General features: G+C 41.6%; 1 protein-coding gene across 1 annotated transcript; it reads left to right on the plus strand.

Annotated features, from left to right (window-relative positions):
• The first annotated feature begins 13,909 nt into the window (after positions 1-13,909).
• LOC147884812 (uncharacterized) lies at positions 13,910-16,617 on the plus strand. Its single transcript, XM_087397355.1, has 9 exons — positions 13,910-14,175; positions 14,423-14,608; positions 14,729-14,831; positions 14,974-15,053; positions 15,194-15,271; positions 15,356-15,447; positions 15,585-15,696; positions 15,800-15,925; positions 16,091-16,617. Exons 1-9 carry the CDS (start codon positions 13,984-13,986, stop codon positions 16,202-16,204), a joined length of 1,083 nt encoding a protein of 360 aa, XP_087253481.1. The 5' UTR covers positions 13,910-13,983; the 3' UTR covers positions 16,205-16,617.
• The last annotated feature ends 10,671 nt before the right edge of the window (positions 16,618-27,288 follow it).

The following is a 27,288-nucleotide window of genomic DNA, read 5'->3' on the forward strand; positions in this document are numbered from 1 at the left end:
TTCAGAAAGAGACATTTTTCCTGACAAATAACTGACAAGAAGATTTGGGTGTCCAAGAAGCAGGAAAAGAGCGCTGAAGCAAATCGATTTGAAGTAGGAGCTTCCGAGGTGGATGTCAGTTTGATTCGGGGCTGGAAATTGCTGAGAAGAGCACCAATGTAGCAGTAGATGAACTCGTATTGAAGAAGATGGCGGCTGCTGCTGAGAAGAGCATCACTGCAACTATAGGAGACTGCTGTAGGCAGTAAAAACAGCAAGAGGAGATGCCGGAAAGTGCTGGAAATCAGGGCGACCTGAAGTAGAAGCCCTCGGGCTCAAGAGCGACCTCAAAAAGAGGGGCGAAGTGAAGGCGACCTGATCTGAAGCTGTTCGGGCTGAAGTCTGAAAATCAGCAACATTGGTTGTCGACCAAGTCCTGGAGAGAGGCGACCTGAAGAAGACTTCCCGGGGCAGCAAAAAAACTCAAGTTCTTCACGACAACTGACTGAAAAACGAGCTGGAAACTGAAGTGGGCTGAATGTAGGATTGAGAGCAACACGAGGACACGAGAGAACTTGCCACAAGACGGAAGGCAAGGCTGAATCTCGGTTCAAGTGACTGACGCTCTGATACCACTTGAAGGAACACAAATGGAGACAAGAAGTGAACACCAGTGAATGGATGTGCTCACACACGAAAGCTCCAACAGATGTTCAATAGATAAGAATACAAAGTACTTGGCATATATAGTGACCAAGTAGAACATAAAAATAAACCAAGTACTAGACTAGCCTACAAGGTCATATCTTTGTATATGTCTACAATTAATCTTACCAGACTTCTTCTTATCACGAAGCTTGAGTGCTTTCAAGATGGCCTTTCCCACGTTGTCTTCATTGTTGGACTCATGTGAAGGAGTAGTGTCATGATGTTGTCGTAGTGAAGTCTTCACATGTCGCTTCTTTTTCCTTTGATGTCTCGTCTTGCTTCTTCGATGCTCACTATCACTGGTGTCTGATGATTTGCTGCTTTCACTTTTTTCATCGTCTCTGTCCTTCATACGCTTCTTTGTGACTTCAGTCATCTCTTTTAGCACTCGATTTGCGCATTCTTCGTTGGCTTTATGCGTGTCGCACATGTTGCGCATGTACTCAAGTTCCTGCTCAAGGTCCCGTGCATGATGTTTCCTTGCATCTAGGAAATCTGATGCATGCATAGGTTCCTCGTCCTCAATCGATATAGGTGGCTTCCAAGTTGTCGTCACTTGGCGTAGAGCATCTTCAATTTCTTGACATTGTTGCTTCTCATACTGATAGCGTTCTCCCCATTCTTCCTTGATAAGTGTCATCGGTGTTGAACTTCTTCTTAATCGATGGTGATTGTTTTCTAGATCCTCATCATGATGTAGATCTTCAGGATAACTTATCTCTGATGGAATACGTCTTCCAGACATAGTTAAGTATGTGCATGGTGCAAAGAAGAAATCACTATGAAAGGAAATACACACAAACACAAGACTTATCTCAATTCAGTTTCCAAGCTTTGAAAGTAGCTATTTGTTGAATAGTATCTCTGTGGGCTCTCGAACTCACATGATTCCAACAAGTGAATCCACGTTGCAAGGTACAAAGCAAAGCTCATGTCTGAATAGCACTTGTAGACTACCTCCTACTCTTGTGAACACTTGCTTTTGAGATTCTCCTCTTCCAAAATCCGTTGGGTTGCTCCCTTGTTTGCACTTTTGCCTTGAAGGATATCTTTATGACTAGGAACTTCAAAGAATAGAGAAACAAAGTGACTTGACCTAGTGGATAGTCACCAATTGTTATGTAGACTTGAGCTAGAACAGTACTGGGTTGGGGGACCTCTCGGGAAGTTTTAAAAGCAATCTCCCAAGGCTTCCTCACATGCAGCCAACTGTGCCTTTAGTGCCAAGTATGCCAAGGACTATGCCTTGGTCATCGCCTTTGTCGTACGCTTGGAGGAGCTAAGGTGCAGGTCTGCATTCACAGACTTCGACATGTCTACGTATGGCCGACTTCTTTTGCTGTGATTTTTTTCTTTGCCGCACATTTTCTTGCCTGCAAGCTGTTCTGCGCTGTTCGCTTCTGCTACTTCAAACTTCGTTGCGCTCTTGTACGTGGTGTCTGCAATCTGATGCATGCTACAGTTTCTTGTTCGAGGACACGGGCTGCGTGTGCTTCCCGTGCTATGAACGATGAAACCTCTGCGTGTGTTTCCCGTGCTATGCGATGGGGAACGCTCGCAGAAATGTGCAAATCCTTGAAAAACACAGCAACACTCTTCAAAAATATGCACAAACTCTCAAAACTCACAAATGGAAGAGACAGAACAAGCGTGCTGGGTACAATCTCCCCCCATAGGAGTGGTGCTCTCCTTCCACCTCCTATGTATTTATGTATATTTCTCAAAAAAGCTTCCGAGCAAAAATCATACAAAAGCATCTGTGCTTTCCTCCATGCCCCCTTTTACAAAAAGCCCATCCACCTTCTAGAATGGCTGGCTTTTTTTTTTAAATAAAGCTTTTTCTAACTTTAGTTTATACACTTAGCCAAGCCACTAATATTCCAAAATTCAAATATGTACATAAGCTTTTGTAATATAAAAAATTAGGCATAAGCCTTATTCATCCCCACATCACTGGAGTTGTGCCTACGCACCCCAAATATGGCAGGATCATGCTTGCCAGATGCCATCGCCTGATCAATTACTCTTCACCTAGATTCACACGATCAATAGTAATGAAATATTTCAAGCATAAGATAACCTTGGAATTAATCACCACAATCAATCAACCTTTCAGTATTATAGCAATGCGAAATCAATAAATCATAGATGAATGGTGCACACATGCAACACATACCATCTCATGGTGCGCCTGATACTACACATGAATAAAATTGTATGGATGGTGCACACATGCTACACATACTGTCATCGTGTAAGTGGTGCACACAATGCTACACACTCATACAACCGCAGTCATATATCCAGCCATGTAGGAGCACACATGCATCACTATGGAACTAAATACTGAAGGATTAAATTAATGGGATAATTCCAATTCTCGTAACATCTACGACGGGAAACACTCGCGGGACCTGCAAATCCTTGAAAAACACAACAACACTCTTCGAAAATACGCACAAACTCTCAAAATTTACAAGCGAAAGAGACAAAACAAGCGTGCTGGGTACAATCTCCCCCCATAGAAGTGGTGCTCTCCTTCCAGCTCCTATGTATTTATGTACATTTCTCAAAAAAGCTTCTGAGCAAAAATCATACAAAAGCCTCTGTGCTTTCCTCCATGCCCCCTTTTACAAAAAACCCATCCACCTTCTAGAATAGCTGGCTTTTTTGAAAAAATAAAGCTTTTTCTAACTTTAGTTTATACACTTAGCCAAGCCACTAATATTTCAAAATTCAAATATGTACATAAGCTTTTGTAATATCAAAAATTAGGCATAAGCCTTATTCATCCCCGCATCACTGGAGTTGCACCTACGCGCCCAAAATATGGCGGGATCATGCTTTCCAGATGCCATCACTCGATCAATTACTCTTCCCCTGGATTCACATGATCAATAGTAATGAAATATTTCAAGCATAAGATAACCTTGGAATTAATCACCACAATCAATCAACCTTTTAGTATTATAGCAATGCAAAATCAATAAATCACAGATGAATGGTGCACACGTGACACATACCATCTCATGGTGCACCTGATGCTACACGAATAAAATCGTACGGATGGTGCACACATGCTACACATACCGTCATCGCGTAAGTGGTGCACACAATGCTACACACTCATACAGCCGCAGTCGTCTATCCAGCCATGTAGGAGCACACATGCATCACTATGGAACTAAGTACTGAAGGATCAAATTAATGGGATAATTCCAATTCTCGTAACATCTACGACAGGAAACACTCGCAGGACCTGCAAATCCTTGAAAAACACAGCAACACGCTTCGAAAATACGCACAAACTCTCAAAACTCACAAACGGAAGAGATAGAACAAGCGTGCTGGGTACAATCTCCCCCCATAGGAGTGGTGCTCTCCTTCCACCTCCTATGTATTTATGTACATTTCTCAAAAAAGCTTCCGAGCAAAAATCATACAAAAGCCTTTGTGCTTTCCTCCATGCCCCCTTTTACAAAAAGCCCATCCACCTTCTAGAATAGCTGGCTTTTTTTTTTTAATAAAGCTTTTTCTAACTTTAGTTTATACACTTAGCCAAGCCACTAATATTCCAAAATTCAAATATGTACATAAGCTTTTGTAATCTCAAAAATTAGGCATAAGCCTTATTCATCCCTGCATCACTGGAGTTGCACCTACGTGCCCAAAATATGGCGGGATCATGCTCGCTAGATGCCATCGCCCGATCAATTACTCTTCCCCTGGATTCACACGATCAATAGTAATGAAATATTTCAAGCATAAGATAACCTCACCACAATCAATCAACCTTTCAGTATTATAGCAACGCGAAATCAATAAATCATAGATGAATGGTGCACACATGCGACACATACCATCTCATGGTGCACCTGATGCTACACATGAATAAAATCGTACGAATGGTGCACACATGCTACACATACCATCATCGCGTAAGTGGTGCACACAATGCTACACACTCATATAGCCGCAGCCGTATATCTAGCCATGTAGGAGCACACATGCATCACTACGGAACTAAATTTACTGAAGGAAAAACTAGCTTTCGCCCTAAGGCCATCTCTGCCTTTCGAACCTCCGACGAGACGAAGGCCTTCCACACTATAACTAGCCCAAAGATGAGAGAAGCATAGCTATCATACCAACTGGGATAATGCCATGACCCCATCTGAGCACCCTTGCTAGTATCAACAACCCATTTAGTGATCTCCACCCAAGAAGCATGACATTGAAATAGCTTAAGAAGCTACTTACACAGTAAAGGAGTATTGCTGAGGACCACCCTGATTCTTGGGGACCTTCAAGGTATCCTTCTTCCCACATCCCCTAGAGGAATCTCTCAATAACTTTTTAAGCTCAACCCAATGGCTTTAAAAAAAATTCCACACAAAGGCCAGGTAAGTTGTAGTAGCAACAAACAACACTATTGCATGATCACGACATGAGCATTCCAACCTAGGCATCTTTCCTTCAATTTTTCTCGAAACCAAAACAAAGCATTGCTTCAGAGAGAGGTAAGCACAAAGGGGCACCCAAATATCTGACAATTGTTCCTCTCTGCACCTATTTAACCGACAGATCCTCAGCCCACCCTCAAAGCAAATGTTCTTTTCTAGCTGCAAACAAACCCTTCAACGCCTCAAACATATTCTCAACTTGCTCTTGATTTTCCTCTAATATCATCCAAATAACTAGGAGTCAAGTTGCTTTCTTAAGGGCAAGACCACCCCCATAATGCTCCTGTCCCCTACACCCTTCTTAAAGAAACCTATTAATGGGGTAGCACTTGTGGCAAGCAATAGGGGGATAATGGGCATCCCTACCTACAAAGATCAAACCTACCCACTACACCACCATTTAGAAACTAGGTCCGAGCAAGCAATCCTATCGAAAAGGAAGAGAGCATTGCATAGAAAAAGCAATGAAATACATCTACATGCATATTTGTACATGACGTATTTCTACAATATCAGTTTAGAAAATATCTTGAAAAAGCTCCATGGAGCTTGATCACCATGTAAATGTCAGGGTTATTGCTTCATTTTTCAGTTCATCTTGGCTCTTTGCAATCATCATATAGCACTTTGCAGTTTGTACATAGCACATTGCATTTAGTAATTAGTAGTTTGCACCTGAGTTGTTATCAAGCCGAAACTTGAGACCTCAATCAGGTACATCCAAAATTTTGGCTTCAAGAAGATCATCGCCTTACTCCCTATAGCCTTGCCGCTATGATGCCTTGCTTGCCAAAATACCTTTTTAGGCTTGCAAATCACTCTACAGTGGAATGCACCAGCTGTAAGAAAACAATACAACGTTTGTGCTCAATAGATAACAGGATCTCGTATGCAAGAGAGAAAAGCAGATAGTATGGAGAATCAAAAATTTGATTACTATAGAACTGATACAATAGATGGCACTGCCTCCCAGCCATGCGCTCCTGTGTGAGAAGCTTCGATGGTGTGTTGGAAACAGTAGAGGACGGAGGCTGGATGCTAAGGAATCAGGGTTGCTATAGCCAGTGATGATAATGGGCTTCACGGGCTTGCTCTTATATAGCCACCAGTCATAGTCGGTTAGACCCAATTGGGAGACCGACCCAGTTGGCCCAAAACGGCCGACTGGAGGTCGGTCCTGAAATAGGCCACCGACCACACGTTAGAACCGTGGCACAAAATAGAGCAACTGACCTATGATCGCCGTTTGGCCCAGAGCCATCCGGGATCATCATCTGGGGCTCCAAATGGGCCCCGCAACTCAAGAATGGGCTGCCTCAAGAATGCTCCATCTACCCTCAATGCGGTCAGTCATGGGATGCCTTCCCGCACTTGCATGTAACCTAGTTGGTAGTGTGCCAACTCTATTTGAAGCTGTCCAGCCATCAAGCCACACATGGCCCCCATATGGTGTCCAAACCAGGACCTACCGGATAACCGAGCTACTCAAATGCCTTCTCCTCATATGGGGGGCTTACAAGTAAAGTTAGCTGGCTCCCGCGTAGTTACATGAGAGTGGAGCATTATCTAACACCCCCCCTCAATGTCCACCCGCAAGTGAACTTACTTTTTCGGCCCATCTCCAGCAAGTCTCTTCCAAGAGCCTTCATGAAGATGTCTACAGCATTCTCTGTAGTCGGACAGTACACCAAGTCGACCTCTCCATCCCTGAAGAGCTTGCGTACAAAGTGATATTGAATCTCAATGTGTTTTGTGCGAGCGTGGAACACAGGGTTCTTGGCAATTTCCATGCAACTCTAATTGTCATATGATAACTGCGTAGGCTTGTTCTGCACTGCACCCATGTCCCCTAAAATCCTCCTCAACCACACTGCCTCACAAGAAGCAAAACATGCTGATTTGTACTCAGCCTCGGTAGAAGAAAGAGCAACTGTGGGTTGCTTCTTGCTGACCCATGACACAGCTCCAGATCCAAGTGAGAAATAGTAACCTATCACTTATCTCCTGTTGTCCACGTCTCCTGCCCAATCTGAGTCACAGAATCCAGTCAAGATGTTGCCCTTGGTATAGGTGATGCCATAATCAAGTGTGCCTTTGATGTATTTCAACACCCGCATCCCTGCCCTCCAATGGTTCTCACGGGGCTTATTGGAAAACCTGCTTAGTACACCAGTCGCAAAGCTGATGTCCGGCCGCGTGTTACACAAGTAAATCAAGCTGCCACAAGCCTTCTGTACTTCGCTTCGTCCACCAGTGGTGATGAATCCTCATTTGAGAGCTTCACATCAACCTCCATAGGGGTGCCAACTGTCTTGCACTCAACCATGCCAAATGCCTTTAGTATCTCGCCAGCATACTTCAGCTGTGAGATGAAGATCTGTTTTGGCTCTTGCCAAACTTCAATCCCCAAACAGAAATGCATCAGTCCGAGGTCTATCATTTCAAACTCTCTTCCTAGCAAATGCTTTGTCTGTGAGATCTTCTCTTCATGGTTCCCTGTTATGACAAGGTCGTCCACATAAGGGACCACGATCATACACCTACCTCCTTCTCTATAGTTATACAAATTTGCATCAGATGGGCTCCTCTTGAACCCGTTTTGCAGAAAGTAGGCATCAATCCGCTGGTACTGTGCATGTGGGGCCCGTTTCAGCCCGTAAAGTGCCTTCTTTAGTTTACAGACTTTACCTTCTAAACCGGGGATCACAAAACCTTGTATACCTCCTCCTTGAGATATTTTACATCCATCTGAAACACGGGCCAAGTTTCTTGTGATGTTAAAGCCAAACACTGCGAATTGTGGTTAGTCGAGCTATGGGAGCAAAAGTATCCTGATAATCAAAACCATGTACCTGTGCGAATCTTTTTGCCACGAGCCGAGCCTTGTACTTATCCAACATGCCGTTGGACTTGTACTTGGTCTTGTACATCCACTTGGTGCCGATTACCTTGTGTTTTGGTGGTCGATCCACAAGGTCCCAAGTGTTGTTCTTCATTATGGAGCCATACTCCGACTGCATAGCCTCCATCCACCTATCATCACCCTGTGCCTCTTCTTGGGTTCTTTAGCACGGATCACCTCTATCATCAAAGCGTAGTCGACCAAGTGTTCCTGCGCCCTTCTTTGCTCCTCTAATCTCTTGGACTGGTGGTGTTCGGATGGTTCCTCCTCAATGGCTGGAGGTTCTCTGCCGTCCAAAAGCTGCTTTACCCACTTCGGGAATGGCCGTTGCCATTGTGGTTCCACAGGCTCTTCTTCCTCTTCTTTATCTTGAATCCTCCCAAGCACCGTTGGGGGAGTTCAGTCTGCTGTTGGTGGTTGTACTGAATGGATATCCTAGTCCTGGTTGTCAAGGAAGGAAGCATCCTCCTCCAATTGATGCGGCTGTTTTGAGAAGACCACATTGCGACTTACTATTACCTTCTTGGTAACAGGGTTATCGAGACGGTAACCCTTCGCCTCTTCACTGTAGCCCAAGAAAATACACTTCCGGCTATTCGGTTCCCATTTGGTCCTATTAGCATCAGGGACATGCACAAAACAGTCACATCCAAAAACTCTGAAATGTGCAACTGAAGGTTTCTTACCAGAAAAGGCTTGCAGTGGAGTCATCCCATTCACAACCTTCGTGTAGCTACGATTCAGAATGTAAACTGCCATGTTACATGCTTCAGCCCAGAAAGTCTTTGGCAAATCTTTCCCTTTCATCATACTCCTGCCCATTTCGTAGATGACATGCATCTTGCGTTCTGCTACTCCATTTTGCTGTGATGTATGTGGCAGGGGTTTCTACCTCTTAATCCCGTGACTTTTGATGTGAACTCACCACCTCTGTCTGATCTTAACTTCTTCATCTTCCTTCCCGTTTCTTTCTCGACCATTACATGCCATTCTTTGAACTTACTAAAAGCCTCATCTTTAGTCTTCAGGAAGTATATCCATATCCTTCTACTGTAGTCGTCGATCAGCGTCATGAAGTAGTAGGAACCACCCAAAGCTTCCGTCTCCATCTTTCCGTAGAGGTCCGTGTGAACGAGCTCTAGAGGAGCCTTTGCCCTGCTGGTCTCTTTAGGAAAGGGCTGCTGATGCTTCTTGCCCATCATGCAAGCTTCACATACATCGAGCAGATCTGTAATTTCTGGTAGGTCTGCAATCATTCCACTTTTATGCATCTCCTTTAAAGAACTAAGGTTTAGATGACCAAACCTCTCATGCCACGGCTTAGTGTTCTTCACATCGGCTCGAGCACTGAAAGCTGAGAGTTCGTAGATGTTGTTGCGCCGCGTACCTTTACCAATGACCTTCCCTTGAAGATCCAAAATCTGTGCACCATTCTTATCGAATTGAACTTTGAGGTCCCGATCCGTGATCGCAGAAACGGACAACAAGTTCCTCTTGATATTTGGCACATAAAGAACATCGGACAATTGTTTTATAACTCCATCTGACTTGAGAGCAATCATACCTTTTCCTAAATTTACTGGACATTTTGCATCATTGCCGACTGCTACCAGGATGTCATTCCCTACCGGATGTAGAGAGGTATACCAATCCTTCCGACTGGTCATGTGGCATGATGCACCACTGCCAATAATCCAAGGTTCATCCGCAGGTACATGAACTGCCTCCGTGCAAATCTCCTCAATTGCTACGAACAGCTCTACTAGTACTGCCTGCGCGCTGTTGCTGGAAGCATCACACTGAAATCCTCAAAGTTGAGGGGTGGATTTTTGTTCTGCGTATTTAGCGCCGTAACAAGACCGTCGTACTTTGGTGGGAGAATTCGTATGCACCTTCGTGCTAGATTCTCACTGGTGATGATGATGCCAATTGCAGTCATCTGATCGTGCAAATTCTTCACCCTGGTAATGAACTTCTCTGCTGTTTCAGACTCAGACAGTTTCTTGTTCGCGAGTTGAGTCTCCAGATTCTGAATCCACGTCTGATTCGTGGTCTAGTACTGATTTTTCAAGACCGTCCATGCCTCCTCCGCTGTGGTGACATGTTGAATTAACGCCATGACAGAATCACTTACACTGCAGACAATAGAACACGGTGCATTTGCATTTCTTCTTGTCCACGCAAGAATCTCATCCGCAGTTGGTACTATTTGTTGTGCTGCATTGGCTGGACTCGGTCTCGCAACCGGCTTCAGGTCCACCCTAGTAGCAGTATCGCAAGGCTCGTATGCGCTTAGGATGGTCTTCATCTTGAACTTCCAGAGTGGATAGTTAGTGCCATCCAACTTTTTGCTTTTGCCGAACGGTGGGATTCGCAGTCTTGCGGGCTGGACCATCTCTCATAATCTGCTCGCAAACAGAAACACACTACCAAATCTTCTTGCTAGAGCCCAAGCTCTAATACCATGTAAGAAGACAATACAACGTCTGTGCTCAACAGATAACAGGATCTCGTATGCAAGAGAGAAAAGCAGATAGTATGGAGAATCAAAAATTTGATTACTACAGAATTGATACAATAGATGGCACTGCCTCGCCGCCGTGCGCTCCTGTGTGAGGAGCTTTGATGGCGTGCTGGAAACAGTAGAGGACGGAGGTTGGATGCTAAGGAATCAAGGTTGCTATAGCCAGTGATGATAATGGGCTTCACGGGCTTGCTCTTATATAGCCACCAGTCATAGTCGGTTAGACCCACTTGGGAGACCGACCCAGTCGGCCCAAAACGGCCGACTGGAGGTCGGTCCTGAAATAGGCCATCGACCACACGTTAGAACCGTGGTGCAAAATAAAGCAACTGACCTACGATTGCCGTTCGGCGCAGAGCCATCCAAGATCATCTGGGGCTCCAAACGGGCCCCGCAACCCGAGAGTGGGCTGCCCCAGGAAATGCTCCATCTACCCTCAGTGCGGTCAGTCATGGGATGCCTTTCTGCACTTGCATGTAGCCTAGTTGGCAGTGTGCCAACTCTATCTGAAGCCGTCCAGCCATCAGGCCACACATGGCTCCCATCTGGTGTCCAAACTAGGACCTATCAAATAACCGAGCTACTCAAATGCCTTCTCCTCATATGGGGGGCTTACAAGTAGAGTTAGCTGGTTCCCGCGTAGTTACACGAAAGTGGAGCATTGATATCTAACACCAGCATCATTTTTGCAGCATCTATTTCTTTCTTTCTTGGCACTTGTCTTCCTGCCCAAAATTCAAAAGGAAATGGTTGTAATTGTAGTCTATCTTTGCAAACTCGATGCAGACTACGCGCAATATCTTCTAGAAATTCTAGTGTATCTTGCATTGCCTTTGTTTCGTTAGTTCTAGTTTACATAGGCATTTGATCCCCTCATTTAAACACAATATGTATAATTAAGCTGGGGGGGAGATTTGGCGCATCTACTATTCACACCCACAGATCTGTTAACGAACACTCTTCTTGATCCATGGCTTCCTTCATATGTGATCCTGGCTATGATTTAGTGCACATATGACTATTCCTTGTCTAGTCGAATGATTTCCTGATGGGTTTTCTTTTCTATAGGAGTGATTCAATCATGTATTGGTAGTATACTCATAAGTGTGTGTGTAGTTACTCTCTTAGGAGCATGTGATCTTGAGATATACTATAGATGCTAGGCATGTCATGTTCATTACAGATCTGAGATGTCTATTTAAAAATGGCCTCGATTGAAAATTTCTAAAGCTTTTTCTAATGATGAATCCTTTGCCTTCAAGTGGCTATGTTGTTTGGTTCTATGATTTTTGAGGCAAAGACAAACACCCTGATCAGGCAAATTTTGATGTTGGATGTTTCTCTAAGGGTCCATGTTGATCGCTGGGTTCTCTACTTCAACCAATGTTAATTCTCCTTCAATTTTTTTCTCACGTAGGGTTCTATGTTGTCATCGTTGAATAGTCCATGATCATATTTCTCTTCTTACAATTGGCGACTCTTCTTTCTTGCTCATTCCAAATGCAATTTGCAATTTGTTAAACTCAATGTACAATCTACCCAAGGAAGGGCATGTTCCTTGGTCTTTAAATTTTTGAAGGAAGCGTGCCAACTCTCCCCCAACACAAATGTGTGGTTGTGTGATAAGTGCAAAGTGCTATGTGCCAAAGTTAAAGTGCTATATGTGAAATGCAATTTACAATGTGCTAAATGCAACATGCAATCTACCCAAGGAAGGGCACGTTTCTTGGTCTTATAATTTTTGGAGAGGAAGCGTGCTAGCTCTTTCCCCACACGAATGTGTGGTTATGTGTTGATTATTTCAACAATTGAATGTGTGGTTCTAAAAAAAGAAAAAAGTGCTATGTGTAGAGTGGAACTCATTGATTAGGCAGATGTCGTCAGGAAGGAAGATGAAAACTGCGAGAACTGCAAGGGCATTAATTAGATGTGCCTCGCTTACAAGAACCGCATTTTTTACAAGAGAGGGGGCCAAGGCGGACGCCTTTGCTACACACTTGTCACTGGCTTTACAAGAAAAGCTACCTAACATTGGAACGTGAATCAAGCAAGGTAAAGGCTTTGCGAATCAAGGCAAATGACTAGAGGAAAAGTAGAGGCTTGCACAAATAGCATGACACATGGCTGCACTAAGGCTCGAATTTTCACTTGATGGCACAATGTTGCCTGCCTAAATAATAGCCGAGGCATTGCCAAGAAGAGTCTTGACCATTCCAACAACGGTAGCACCAAATCCTAAATGACCCAAGACACAACAAACACAATCCCATTGAATCAAACCCAAACAGAATGCATTTTTTACCAGCAGCATAAGCATAATCTAGAGGAGTTGTGGCATTCAACACATTTCTCAAAGATATATCTCCCCCATTTTGTTCTTTATCCAGAATAAACATATATATTTCTCTCATCCTAAGAGCTAGAGCATTGGCCAAAATCTTATATGAAGTATTTAACATGGTAATCTCCAATCCAACCTACTTTGGCACTTTGGGAAGAGCTAGATCAAACCCAACAAAACAAAAGATTCGGAGATAGAGATTAGTGCCCTTGCTACCTACCTGTGCAACTAGATTGTAACTGCATGCTCTACTTCTTGTAGATCAAATAGCCCACTACGTGTCATGGCTCCTCATCTTTTATGCTATTTAAAGCTTGCTCCCACTTTCTCCATCTAACTTGTGAACCAAAAGACCATACTTTCCATAAACTTTACTAACCGCCGAACTCCTAATTGCCGTGTTTGATCCCCCTCTCATGATTGACTCTATCAATTCTAGTAAACTAAGAGAAACAATGCATAGGATGTTGACCAAGGAAGGATCACTCTTCTCTATTCCTTGATTAAGTTTATATATGAAGTAAGGCTAAAAAGAAATATCAAAGAAGCTCAATGATTAATTGATTTTATTTTTAGGGTAGTTGTGTGGTATTTGGGTGACAACTTGCTCTCTCTCTCTCTCTCTCTCTCTCTCTCTTTCTCTCTCTCTCTCTCTCACACACACACACACATGAATGAGGGGTGCACACACACATAAGTTAGACATGTATTCAAGCATGGGCATGCATGTGTGCACATATGAGTCTCTCTCTCTCTCTCTCTCTCCCTCTCTCTCTCTCTCTGTTACACACACACATACACATGCATGCATGCGTGCACGCGCACAAACACACGTAGTGCATGAAGTCCAAGGCCCTCTTTAGTAATCTTGCATCTGTGAAATTTCTTGGTGGACTCCACCTGTACGATGTTGAAGAAACGTCCAAGTTCAGAAGATGCTTAAGTGAAGGGTACATGCATTCACGTGCTAATTGATGATTAACAAAAGCACACACTCCCAAGAAGAAGGGACAGCTTGCAATCCCAAAGGAATTCATGGTGGGATGAAGGGAGCTCTACCACCACCATGCAGACTCTTTTGATGATGGGTTTTTGTAGCCCTTCTTCTCCCCATCTGTCACCCCCCATCACCCCCTTCACCTCTTCCCATCGTCCCCCCAGTGTCCTCTTCTCTGCTTCTGCCCTTTCCAACACTGACAGCGACGATGCTTTCCTCTCCCCTCCAGCCTTCAGGGAGCCTCATCTCCCCTCTCCTGAGGTCTTTATCTTACTGGGTTCTTCTGTTAGGATGCTGGGAAGGTGTTTGAACTGCCCTTTTGATCTGGGAAGGTGTCAAAGTGCCCTTTTGATCTCTGTGTGTGTGTGTGTGTGTGTGTGTGTGTGTGTGAGAGAGAGAGAGAGAGAGAGAGAGAGCGAGCTTATCTTACTCATGACAGATCAGATTTTCAAAGAGAGGAAGACAGAGACACACAGAGAGAGCGCTTATCTTACTTATGGCACATCAGGTTTCCAAAAGTATCCCTTCCGATCTTGTCCAACTGGATTCGCCCCCCTTGATGCTTTCTGACGCTCCTGGAGGCACTACTCGTGCGGGTCTTTTCCGGACGCCTATATCAGGTGGAGTCCAAAGTGCAACTCTAGCTCATCGCCTTCCCGATCCCACTGTGGCGGTACGAAATCTCATGGAGCAGGTAAGTTTGGACTAGGCCCTTACTGCCAGATTATCTGTCACTGGAATCAGAGTTGTGATGGTTTGGGATATAGCGATAGTGGTAGTTCATAAGCAATTGGAGCTGGTCCATTGGGTACAGGCCCGCTTTGCTCATCTGTCTACCATTGTTTCACGCATGCATCATCGACGTAGAGGGTATCCATACGGATCCTTTGTTGACTTTGCACCAGACGCCTCTGGACGTAAGGTGTTGATTCTTTTTTGAGGTTTTGGGTTTGTCTAATTTTCATTGCAAGGATGGGTGTATCCTCCAGGACCAGTGTCCGGTTTAATTTGATTTGCTTCGAAGGCTGCATGCACTGAGACGAATTATGTCTTTCGCAGACCCTATTTTCTCACTGTCACCTCTAGCAATACACACGAGGAACTTACTGGCCAATCCTCAGTGCTCCTTACTTGTACAGGTAATTTTTTATGTCTTGACTATTTCGCTACTTTTGCTTTGCTGAGTCTGAATCTTTATCACGCTTTATGCACCTGACTGTTTTCTATCGACAGAATTGTCTCGTGTGTACATTTTTTACCTTTGTTTCTGGCTTACCAGAATCCAGGCTGGAGTGGACTTGCCAATGCTAGGGTGACACTTTTTGGAGATGTTTACCCTTTGAGTGCTGAACAACAGGTGCATCCCAGGACTTGCATATGGTTTGATCATATTCTTTTCGTTTTTGGAAAAAAAGAAATGACGTGCGTTTAAACATGTTAGGAATGGGCTCACCGTCATTTTATGGACAAGCACAAACAGGCAGCCTCACAGCAATGGCGAAACTTTGACTACTTTAGAATGGAGGTGATCGGGTAACCTGTTTTTTCCTGGAGTCTCGGGTGGTTCTCATGGATGTCTGTACCTGATTATTGGTGTTGAATACTGATAGTGAAAGTGCCAGGCCCTATGCTGTTTTCTTTGAATATTCATGTGTAACTGTCTTTGCCAGTGATATCTACTTTATAGGGGGATTTGGAACAGTTGCCTGGGTAGATGTGAAGGCTTATGAATCTGCAGAGCCTGACGTCATTGCAAAACATGGCCCGGAGCATATTCTAAAGGTGCTTATTTTTGCATCCCTCTGATTCGTGATAACGTGTGCATGTTATTATTTTTAAAACCCATACTAAGTCTTGACGTAAGCTGAACTATCCTTTCTATCAGGATCTGAACAATATGTTCTCCGAGCGCCTTAAAAAAGTTATTTCAGCAGATGGGGATGTGGATGATGCTGCCTTCATTTCGATTGACAGCACGGGAACAGATGTGTGTGTGTCTCAGGGAGCTCAGGCAGGTTCATTTGACTTGATTATCAGGAGGGAATGTAGCTTTAGAGTGGTTACTGATCTTCCAGTCTCTCTGGCTTTGCCTTTTCCTTGTCTTTTTTTGTGTGTGTGGTTGCATTTATCTGCATGTGCTTCTCCTCAAGCAATCAATGGGCCATTATTTTTGCAGTACAATGTGCAAAGGTTGTCCTTCAGTAAGGGTCGTTCTGTGGAGAACTTGGAGCAGGCAGTTGAAGCTCTTGATATTCTATTGAAGAAAGGGATGATTGGTGGCAACGTTTGATAGTGCAGCTTTCTGATTTCATAGCGACAAATGGGATGCTTGTCTCTATTTAGAGCCCTTGAATAAGGGATCCCATTTTTCGTCAGTCATGTACATAAATATGCAGGGTGAGGACTCAGAATGCAGGTTTTACTTTGGGCAGGTGTGCTAATTGTTCCAGAGTGTCTTGGTACCATCTCACAGGGGCTTGTTCAACCTTCGCTCTGTCTGCTTCACGCTTTTCTATTGCATCTTGTACCTAATTAGGATAAAAACCTTGTCTACTATTTCTTTATAATGGAAATTTCCGCAGCTAAATTGTAACAGTAGACAAAATATAGTCTCGTCTTTCCGAAGTAGAGGCTTTGGGAGTGGTGATTGAATGCGAAGAGATGTATGATTTCAAATTCATTATAATAAGAAAGTTTTTTGAGTCTGGAATCCTGTGATTATGGATCAGTTGCCAACATTATGTTTGACTAGGCATGGAAATTTGCATCTACTTTTGGGTGCTGATCCCATAACTGAAGATCGCGCCGCATGGACACTTTGTGAGGAAGTCTATCAGCCATACGTTAGAGACTCCTAAAATAAAGACACTCGTTATTTGGGAAACACTGGGTTTTTATTGAGGGATCAAGCATGAGCAAGTCTAGTCAAGTCAAGTCCAACTTTGTTGCACAGTCTTGAATAAGAAGCTCTAACTAGGTAACGCTTTGGTCTCATAAAAAAAACTTCCATCTGCTAATTTGATTATATGCACATAGTCAAATGGACTGGTTTTTAGTTTTAGCCTCTTCACAAGCTTGGAGTTAATTAGATTGTGTGCTGATGCTAAGGCGAAAAACACAATGATATCAAGGTTGGCTATGTGCCATTTCATCTTAATTAACTCGTTTTATTAAAAGGTTGTATATTGAGTTGCTATAGATTGATAACATGTTATCATGTACATTACTAGCTTAGCAATAGAACACACAATAACAGAGGCATTGACCTCTGAGAAAGCTTCACTAGCTACAGCTACATCTAATCGACTTTGGGACTCTTGCATTTCCAAGCAACATTCTAAGACTACCATCTCAGCCATTCACCTGTCTTATTTTGTGGACAATCCTTCCACTAATGAGGTTGAAGGCATCCAAAGCATAGGCCCCATCTCTTATCGTCTTTTTTTTCTATTTTAGGATCAAAGAGGATTTCGACCAAGCCCATGTTTCCATCAAAGTCCTTTCCACTCCAATAGTGGCGACTTTTGGTCAACTTTGCTTGCTTGGTGTGGCCATTGGGCTATGGGGCACTATTCTTTCTAACCCACTTTTCTTTGGATACTCCTAGCGATACCTTGCTCCACTTGAGATAATATTGCAAAAATGCCCATTTTGAATAGACTAGAAAAGAAGATCACAACCATGAGTATAGAAGAAGTGGACAACTACAAGAAAGGATTAAAGCAAGCAACCAAGTTCTTTTACAAAGATCAATAAACGAGAATGCCCTACTAACTATAAGGATAAGAGAATGAAGCAAGCAATTATAAGGAGATGAGAGTGCTATTACAATAATCTTAATGAAGCAAGCAACTATAAGGAAATGAGAATGCTCTTGCAATGATGAGAACAGAATGCTTTAGGAAAAGATTAGGTACTTGAGTTTTCTTGAATGAAAGATTTCAATAAAGTGCTTGGGAGAAAAGGTGAGTATAATTATATTTCCAAGGATCGTCGTCATCATCATGCATTAGATATAATCATATTCCCAAGGATCTCATTATCACTCATGCATTGAATATATTTATATTCCCATGAATAATCATTGTCATCCAATATAACCATAATTCCATAAAACAATGAGTAATAATGCTAAAGCATGCATGGATATAATTGTATTTCTAAAAAATGGAGAATAAGGAAGAAACGGATCATCACCATTATCACTCATTGAATGTAATCATATTTTCCAAAAACAATGAGTAGACAATGAAACCAAATATATTTCGATAATGTTTCCTTCTAAATCGAACTTCTTGATTTATTCCAAAACTTTGCATAGAATTTGTTTTTATTACAAGAAATTTAGCCATTTTAGATTACAGCTATGCACATGCTCTAGAAGAGAACATTTGTTTGTATGAAATTCTAGCTGTACATTTGGTTTCCATACCTCTATTAGTCAAACTAAAATTAAATTTGACCTATTGGATTACAATGCCATGTTGCAACACGATCCTTGCTCAACAAGCTGGCCTATGCTATGGTCAACTTATCCTATTTAAAACATCTATGTTATCCCCAACTTTGATAACCTACAATACAAATATTTTTTAATAACTCTAAAGCATTTGTAGCTAAATAATGAATCTGATTCAATCAAATAAAAAATATTAGAATAAGAAGATAAAATGAATAAAACATGTAATAAATACTACACATGATTCGATGGCATGATCAAGATCTCAAGCTTACAATGCAATGAGCATGATGAATCTCCCAAGATAAGAACATTAACTTTTAAGAACTACTAAGTACAAAACTTACAATGGTAAATATTTCCATAAGGAGATAAATTACCATCATGTCATTCCATAGCAAATCAACACCTGGACTTTGCACTATAACTTCTCCATGCTCAAAGTATTGAACATCCTAAGACAAGAACATTATATTTATAAAAATCCATAATTATAATGCTTAGAATGGAAAATATTTTAATATGGAGATAGGATAATAAAACACGTAGATTCAATCAAATAGAAAATTTTAGAATAAGAAGATAAAATGAATAAAACATGTAGTGAGTTCAATAAATCTACTTTTATGCTCTAGCATATCATTGAAGAAAATAACATAATTGCATAAAAATATAAAATAATTTACCTTTTGGCTTGATATAGCTCTCTTTGATCTAGACAAAACATGCTTCAATAATTTTATTGCATTCCCTAGTATAATGAAGGCCTACAATGCAAGGGATTGTCATCCTTGATCTCCTTCAATGTGAACATCTTGTCATCATCTGCAGACTCCTCATTCTCCCCCTCATCATCCTTGTGTTTGCCATGATCCTTATTGTATCCTATTGTTACATGAGCTTGCAATTTAAAGTAATCCATGCAAGATTTTCTTTCAATAAATGAGGTATCCTTTCATGATAAATACTTTGAACAAATATCCCATTTAGCATAGTGTGACGTCCATAGAAATTTGTAGACATTCCATCATCCTACCTAAAAGACCACCACTTTTGCTTGGACTCTCATGGAAATTTGGTCTACGTTGAGGGGATTTAGGGACTTCCTACTCCACCATTAGATGCTATCTTTTGAAATTCCCTTTGATGTTGTTCTCTAGAGAGTGGCTAGGATATGTGCTCCGCAAACACAAGATAAGACATTTCAAGCGTTGAACCTTCAAAGCACCCTCACTCTTGCTTCTATTTGTCACACACACAGCATTGCAAAGCTTTAGTTCTCTATTATATTTCCTTTCTCAAGTGAAAAAAATAGATTCTTTGTCTTCTCTATCAATAAAAATGTCAATATTGCATATTCCCACTCTTGTAATTATGGTGTAAAGTATTGTATGAAACTATATTTTCAAACCTTAGCGTTTCATTAATGAAAATAATTGTGGCTTGTCCCATATCGATTCATCACTGAGGAAGTTCTCATATGAGACTCCCTTGCACTCCACAATATTTCCAAGTCATGTCCTTATCTCCAATCTATTCTTGAAGCATTTTTCTTGATATTCCCATTTGGTGTTGACTACCAATTTATTTGCATGTTTTAGCAATCATTGTGGGTTGTCCCTTCTAATGGTGAGGATAACATTATCACATCCATCTTCTAGTTTCTTTATCCACTCATGTCCACGATATGGGTAAAGATCCTATCTACTTCACAATATCCATGTCCATATTGCACCACCTAATCGGGAAGAGATACTTGGTTGCATTATCCACTACATCATGATTCACCTACACTCCCCCATGCAATGGTCTTCATCCTTGAAATCACCTCTCTTATCTCAAATTTGGTCTTCTATGTAAGAAATGATAGGGCTTCATATGTTAGATCTCCCCTTTCACATGCAATGCAAACACTTACTATTTGGTATACAATGGAAATAACTTATCAACTTGAAGGTTGCAATTACCTCTATTCTTTCCTTATTTTCCCTTGGTATAGTTCTTCTTAAGTAAGTATAGAAATTACAATCTTGCATTCATCAATTTTCTTGGATATTCTCTTTAAAGTGGTTATGGGAGAGTTTTATGTCTTCCATATAATCATTGCTTTCTTTAGAAGCTATGTGGTAGAGGTAATCTTATGCACCGCAATAATATCATGATTCAATCATTCAAATTAAATGAGATACTTAATTGGATGCTTAAAGATACATATATTTCCAAGGGAGTAATGGAAATGAGACATCTTCTTTAATATCTCCAGATCAATCTTTCCAATTCTCAATGCTTCTCTAGAAGCACATTACACATATATGTGAAGTTGACAAATTGAAATTTGCATTTAAGTAATAATTTTCTCCTTGTCTCCTTGTAATTTTTCTTAGAAGTTATGATGGCTTGAAGCCTTCAATTTTTTGGAAGTTATGGTTACTCAAAGCCTTCAATTTATTAGCTCTTGTAAAATTTCATTCCTCAATATGTTCAAAAAAATTCCCAAGGAGTTTGGTGAACTAAATATAGAAAATAATGGGCCCAAATTTTCTTTCTTTTGTAAGATAAAATAGAGCACCACATTTGGCATGGTTCACCAAAGCTATAGATATCTATTTTACATAAGATACATCAAGCATCTTGGATGTTTGATATACATTATATGTATTTATAGGATTCCATTATGACTATGCACACTGATTCAATCCCATGATGGTTCCCTATACTTTTCATTGTTAAGCATGGAGCAAAATACACCATAGACTATCTAGAGAGGACCATAAAAGGGGACATGGGAGAAACCTTAGGGGTAAATGTGTATATAAGAGTATTTGGTCTCCATTTTTCAATAGAATTGTATATTGCAGGTTTCTCTCTCACTCACTCTTACCCTATCTCATCTCTGATTTCAAATGGCATCATAGCCACTCACTCTTGTCCTATCTTGTCTCCACTTTCACATGTTATGATAGCCCAAGCACTAACAAGGTTATTCCCTTGACAAATGTTGGAAGGTATTATGGAAGATGATGAGTTTATATATGTGTTGCCTTTCAATGAGGAATTGCATACTCACGTCCCATCTCCATCTCTTTTGTAATTTACCCTAACTCATTCATGCCTCCTCAACCTTCTTATGAGCTAGATGGAGATGAGATTTTTTGAGATACTCTACCTCCTATTATTCCTACTTTCTTGAGCACCCATGGTATCTTGTGTTTTGCACCTACCTAAGTTATAGTCTTTCTCATGTTTAGCTTGAGCGGAGAGGTACATTTTTCCCATCTTGTAGCTTGAGAGGAGTGCTATAGTTTGCCTCCAGATAGTTGCATGTTATCTATCAAAATTTATGTGATTTGAAATCTTCAACTTTTTAGTTCCTAGAATTTTTTTAAATTTATGGTTCTGGTTGATCAGTTTGCAAAAGAGATCCATTTTCTATTTAGTTTATGGGAGATCACACATGGAGATTTCCATACTACACCTTATAATTTAGAGTACTCTTTCCATCATTGGCCTTTGGAAGAGTCAACACAAAAAGACTTGATCAATGATTATCTTGATGAGAACCATATCACCCACGGTCCCCTCCTAAGTATCAAGTAATGTTATCATTGGCTTCTATTGCTCTTCGCTCAAGTGTTGCATCGATAGCGGCCTCAATTTCCTCAATGTGTTCACTTGGTGACAACCTTAGATTCATGCTGTATCCCATGCCGAGCCATGCTTTCCCAAGCTATAGCTCTCTCAACCTTTATTGATGGCTTGCACATATCTCTATCATCTACTGTGCTTGCACTTTTTGATGGCCCAACATGATGTCGATTGTGTTTCATGTTGTAGCTCGCTCTCTATCATCGGCTACTCTACCGATTTCTTGGAGCCATACCCAGTGTGCATCCTATGTGCTGATCATGATGACCTCCATCACATTTAGTAATGCAATTTCCACTCTGCTACCATCTAACACTCTAGAGTCTATTCTCTACTGGTCAGAGCCCCAATCCTCTGTGCAAAGAAGCCCTTATACTCGTGGATTCATGTGGCCCTTGTGATAGTCTCTCAAGTAGCATTGCATCCCTTTTGACTATAGCTCTATCAAATTGCACACTTGCAATCCCTTGCCATTGTTCATGGCCAACACACTACCATGTGTTCTGTGCATCCCCCCATTTATGTGTGGTAGTCTCTCAAGTAGCGTTGCATCCCTTTTGCCTATAGCTGTATATCGAATTGCACATTTGCAGTCCCCCACCATTGTTCATGGCCAGTAGACTACCATGTGATATGTGCATCCCTACATTTATTGTGCCCCATGCTAGTGCTACTATTATAGATTCTTAGCATTCTTCCTAATTTACACACGCCATGTGCACTTTACATAGCCTTCCATCTGTCGCACATCGCATTACTACTAGTATCATAGATTCCAAGTGCTATCCCTAATTTCCACTTCGCTAGCTCCATTGCAATCATGCCTCCATGGCACCACACTAGCACATTAGTACCCTATCATGTATAGCTCTTGCTTTCCTATCTGCCATTGTGCCTAGGGATTGATCCACAATGCATTTCCTATTATTAGCATTGATTTGGATGTATTTCCTAGTGGGTCTTCTATTGTCATCTACACAAGCCATTAGTGGATCCACCTCGTGTGTGTGGGTTAGTGTGAAAGTGGAGAGGAGATAGAACAAGAGTGAGTGAGAAAGTGCACACTAAAAACTCATCACATACAATGCTATTGAAAAATGGAAACCAAATATTCCTATATACAAGTTTACCCCTTAGGGTTTGGGTTACGATTTCCCCATGCCCTTTTTGACTCCTCTCTAGACATTAGTCCATGGTGCAACTCCACCATTCTTAACACCCCCTTTTAAATTACACTACCTAAGTAGATGGTGCATTACCAAACCTATTTGTCTTTTGAAAATTTAAAATTTAAAATTGAAAGTGAAAATATCAAAGTAGCATGTGACTGACCGAATTGGTTATGCAACTAGAATTCTATGTATAACTTAGCCATATCCTCTTCATTTATAGTAGCATATTCCAAGTTTTTGTCAAAAGTATGAGAACTTGTTGAAAGAAAGTAACATTGCGAAGACATCTACACCTTGTTCTTGATTTCTTCATTGAGAAACTTTTCTTGAATAAAGTGATAATGTGCTTCAAAATGCTTTGCTTTGGCATGAAGTATTGGATTCTTTGCCAATTGCATGCTTGTCATATTGTTGGAATAGAGCACTATTGACTCTCTTAAAAGAAGTATTTTGAATCAAATTGCTTCACATGTTGCATGGTTGAATTTTGTAAGTTGCTTCTGTTGATGATAAGGAAACTACTAGTTGTTTCTTACTTTGCATGGCCAAAGCTGTTAAACTAAGGCTGAAACTGTATCCACTTTTGTAAATCTTTTATGATCTCAATTGCCTAGCTAATGAGCATCAAGGTATTCATAAAAGTTGAGATTTGTTAATTTTAGCTCCATAATCTTATGTACCTAATGAGTTTTGGGATTTTGCATGAAGTTATTGATGAGTCCACCAAGAATAAAAGATGTTTGACCTTATGATAATCAAATAACTTAAGCCTCCAATGAGTTTTCGATACTGATGAGAAGAATCTTGCCATATGCTAACAATATCATATTGCTACCATCAAAATTGGGAGTGGTTTGGAATAATTAAATGAAACTTTTGAAGAACATTTTAGGTATAATATGCACAATCTGAGGATGCTAGTATCATCTCTCCATATTTCTATGCTAAGAAAATGATGGAATTCTACCCAAATTGATACTGACTTCAGTGTCCATATCATTCATGTCAAATTATAATATGAGTTGGCCTTTGACTTGTGAAATAAGGTGTCCAATCGTATCGGTGATGATATTGAGAAGATAATGGAATTCTCCATTATCTAAATGAAACTGTTGAAGAACATTTAGGTATAATGTGCACTCTATGAACATGATGCTAATGTAATCTCTCCATATTTATATGCTGAGAAGATAATGGAATTCTCTCATATTATTCATGTTAAACTATAAAATGAGTTGGCCTTTGACTTGTGAAATAAGGTGTCCATTCGTATCGGTGTCCAGTTGTATTGGTGACGATTAGGTCAGCAACATGTTGATGTATAGACATTGCATATAAATGGACATAGAGTGAGTTGAGTAGTAGAGGATGACATGTAATTTTTAAGGGCATGGTGTAAATGGGGTTATCTCCTAGAATAAGGTTTTGTATGGAGATGATAATGGTGAGAAGAGTTTGAGCATCCTGTAATGTAAAAGGTTTTTTAATGAGTCTCTATCTCTCTCTCTCTTTCTATCAAGTGGTATCAAAGCCTCGTATCTAATTTTGACCTTGTGATGAAATACAAGTGCATTGGCTTGACGTATATATTTTCTTGTCGTCTATAGATTTAGACTGAGCTATGTCCTCGGTTGAAATGAATTTTGGCATCTTGAGGGGATAAATAATCCAGAGGGTGAGTGTGTTGGAAATGGGTAGTAACCAAAAAATGTATCCCATCAGCACAAAGAACTGCATTATCCCTAATCATTCATTTTAACTTTGATCATGATCATCATGAGTGTTGTCTCTTTTTTACCCAGGTGCAGGTTCCAAGGGTGTTGGTCACCTACAGTCGTGTCGTTGCTTGTTGTAGCATAGGTGTTCACAAGTGTAGCATAGTTCCTAGAGTCATGCTCCGGTGAGAGGTGTAGGCTAAAGCGTGGAAAGCAGATCTCATGCCTGCGTGAATGACAAAGAGGGCTTGATTATAACGATTGATGGAGGCTCGCCTCCACAGAAGTTCAAGGGCTTAGAAGGGGATTTCAGGGTTAGAAGTGGGGGTAGGGTCAAGAGAGTTAACTAGGAGTTCCAGGGTTTAGAGGGGGTTGCAGGGTTTAGGAGGAGTCCAAGGTTGATGAGTGGAGAGCTAGTCTCCTTCGCGGATTCGAGGGGTATGGGTTGAGGAGAAGGGAGGGAGGAGTAGGAGGGAGGAGGAGGAGGAAGTTTGCGGATTCGAGGGGTATTGGTTGAGGAGAAGGGAGGGAGGAGGAGGAGGAGGAGGGAGGAGGAGGAGGAAGGAGGAGGAGGAGGAGGAGGGAGGAGGAGGAGATGGAGGAGAAGGGAGGAGGAGGAGGAGGGAGTTCAAAGGAGGAAGGAAGGAGAAGGAAATGGGAGGAGGAGGAGGAGATGGAGGAGAAGGGAGGATGAGGAGGAAGGAGTTCAAGGGAGGGAGGAAGGAGGAGAAGGGAGGAGGAGGAGGAGGGAGTTCAAGGGAGGGAGGAAGGAGGAGATGGGAGGAGAAGGGAGGGAGGAAGAGGAGGTGAAGGAGAGGGGAGGAGGAGGAGGAGGGAGTTCAAGGGAGGGAGGAAGGAGGAGAAGGGAGGAGGAGGATGAGGAAGGGGGATGAGGAGGATGAAGTTCAAGGGTAGAGAGTGCAAGGGTAAGGGCATGCTAGAACTCGATAGTGTAAGAGAGCATGGATGCAATGAAAATCAATCGCATGAACACAATAGTGAGCTTGAACACTAAATCCCAAAGAGTGGGAGCTTCATTCCATTGAGAGATATTTATACATGTTGGTCTCTCCACTTTTGGGGGGGACCTTTTGGGTCTCTACACAAAGTGGAGGGACCTCCAAAAGTGTAGGCTTTTAGTCTTTCTCTCTCTATATTTAGTCTTTCTCTCTCTAGATCCTGATTTTGCAAGTATGATTGGATTTTTTCTAGAGAGGATTTCGGCTATCCTCATCCTTTAAGATTTATCATACTATCTTTGAGGCTCAAGATATTACAAGCGGAGCTTCGTCGGCTACTCTACACACATAATGCTCTCATAGTTGTTGTCCTATACTGCATTTCTGGCCCTTGTTGCCACAGGGTTAACAACTCCTCTGGACCGATTTGATTACCCATCCTCAGGTTATGGTTGGGTCTTCACACGATGTTGTGATGCGGTTGTCTTTACCCAATGAGTATGGTGAAGATGGTAGTAGTGGATAGATGGAGCTTCTTGTCGATTTTTTCCTTGTAATCCACGAACATTGTAGATTGCTTGCTCAGTTTTTAAGAAGCGAGTGTCAACTATTTCTTCAAACAAAAACACATAACGCCCTTGAAGAGATATGGCCCTTTGAAAGAGGCGACTTGTTGTTTGAGCATCTATCTATTGATTTGGATTTAAGCTGAGGTTGAGCAAATGGTCGTTGGTGAGGGACACCTCCAGGATGATTGCTAAGGCTTCACTGTATTTTGCACTTTCCTTGAGTGTTTGGTCATAATTGCTTTGCATAATTAATGCATGTCTGTTTAAGGCTTTAATGGGTGTTTTCGGGCTTGTCCATTTAATATTAGAGTTTCTATTGATTAACAGCCAATTGCAAGGAGCATCTACATTATCTGGATCATGATGATTGGCATCCCACCGGTAGCGATGGTGCACCGCATCAAATGTGGGATGCATGCGAAAGGAAGATGGAGCCTGCATATGTTCACGGAGGTATTTTTTATTAAGCAACTTTGGTCTACGACGCCAAGCAGGCTATCGCTCCAATTTCATGTTGAGGTTTAGAGTGATTTGTGCTTGGCGGATACTCATTGAAATTCCCGAGAGGTCCCATCCTCCTCTTGTCTGTATGTTTGGGTATTGCCTCCAAAAACCACCAAGAGGTCCCGTCCTCCTCTTGTCTGTATGTTTGGGTATCACCTCCAAAAACCACCAATGGGATTACCAGGCGTGGGAATCCTATCTGTATCTTGTTGCAACTCCCTTATGGGTGTGTGAATTGGATTATCCAATTCTTGAAGCTCATTGATGGAATCATTAATGGGTTCTTCCATAGAAAACTCAAGGGAGATTAGAGGGACATGTGGTCATTCATAATGTAGTATTGCATTAGCC

Source organism: Dipteris shenzhenensis, chromosome 26, assembly GCF_047967505.1.
Source record: "Dipteris shenzhenensis isolate YYH24624 ecotype China chromosome 26, Dip_SZ_1.0, whole genome shotgun sequence".
In the NCBI taxonomy this organism is placed as follows: Eukaryota; Viridiplantae; Streptophyta; class Polypodiopsida; order Gleicheniales; family Dipteridaceae; genus Dipteris; species Dipteris shenzhenensis.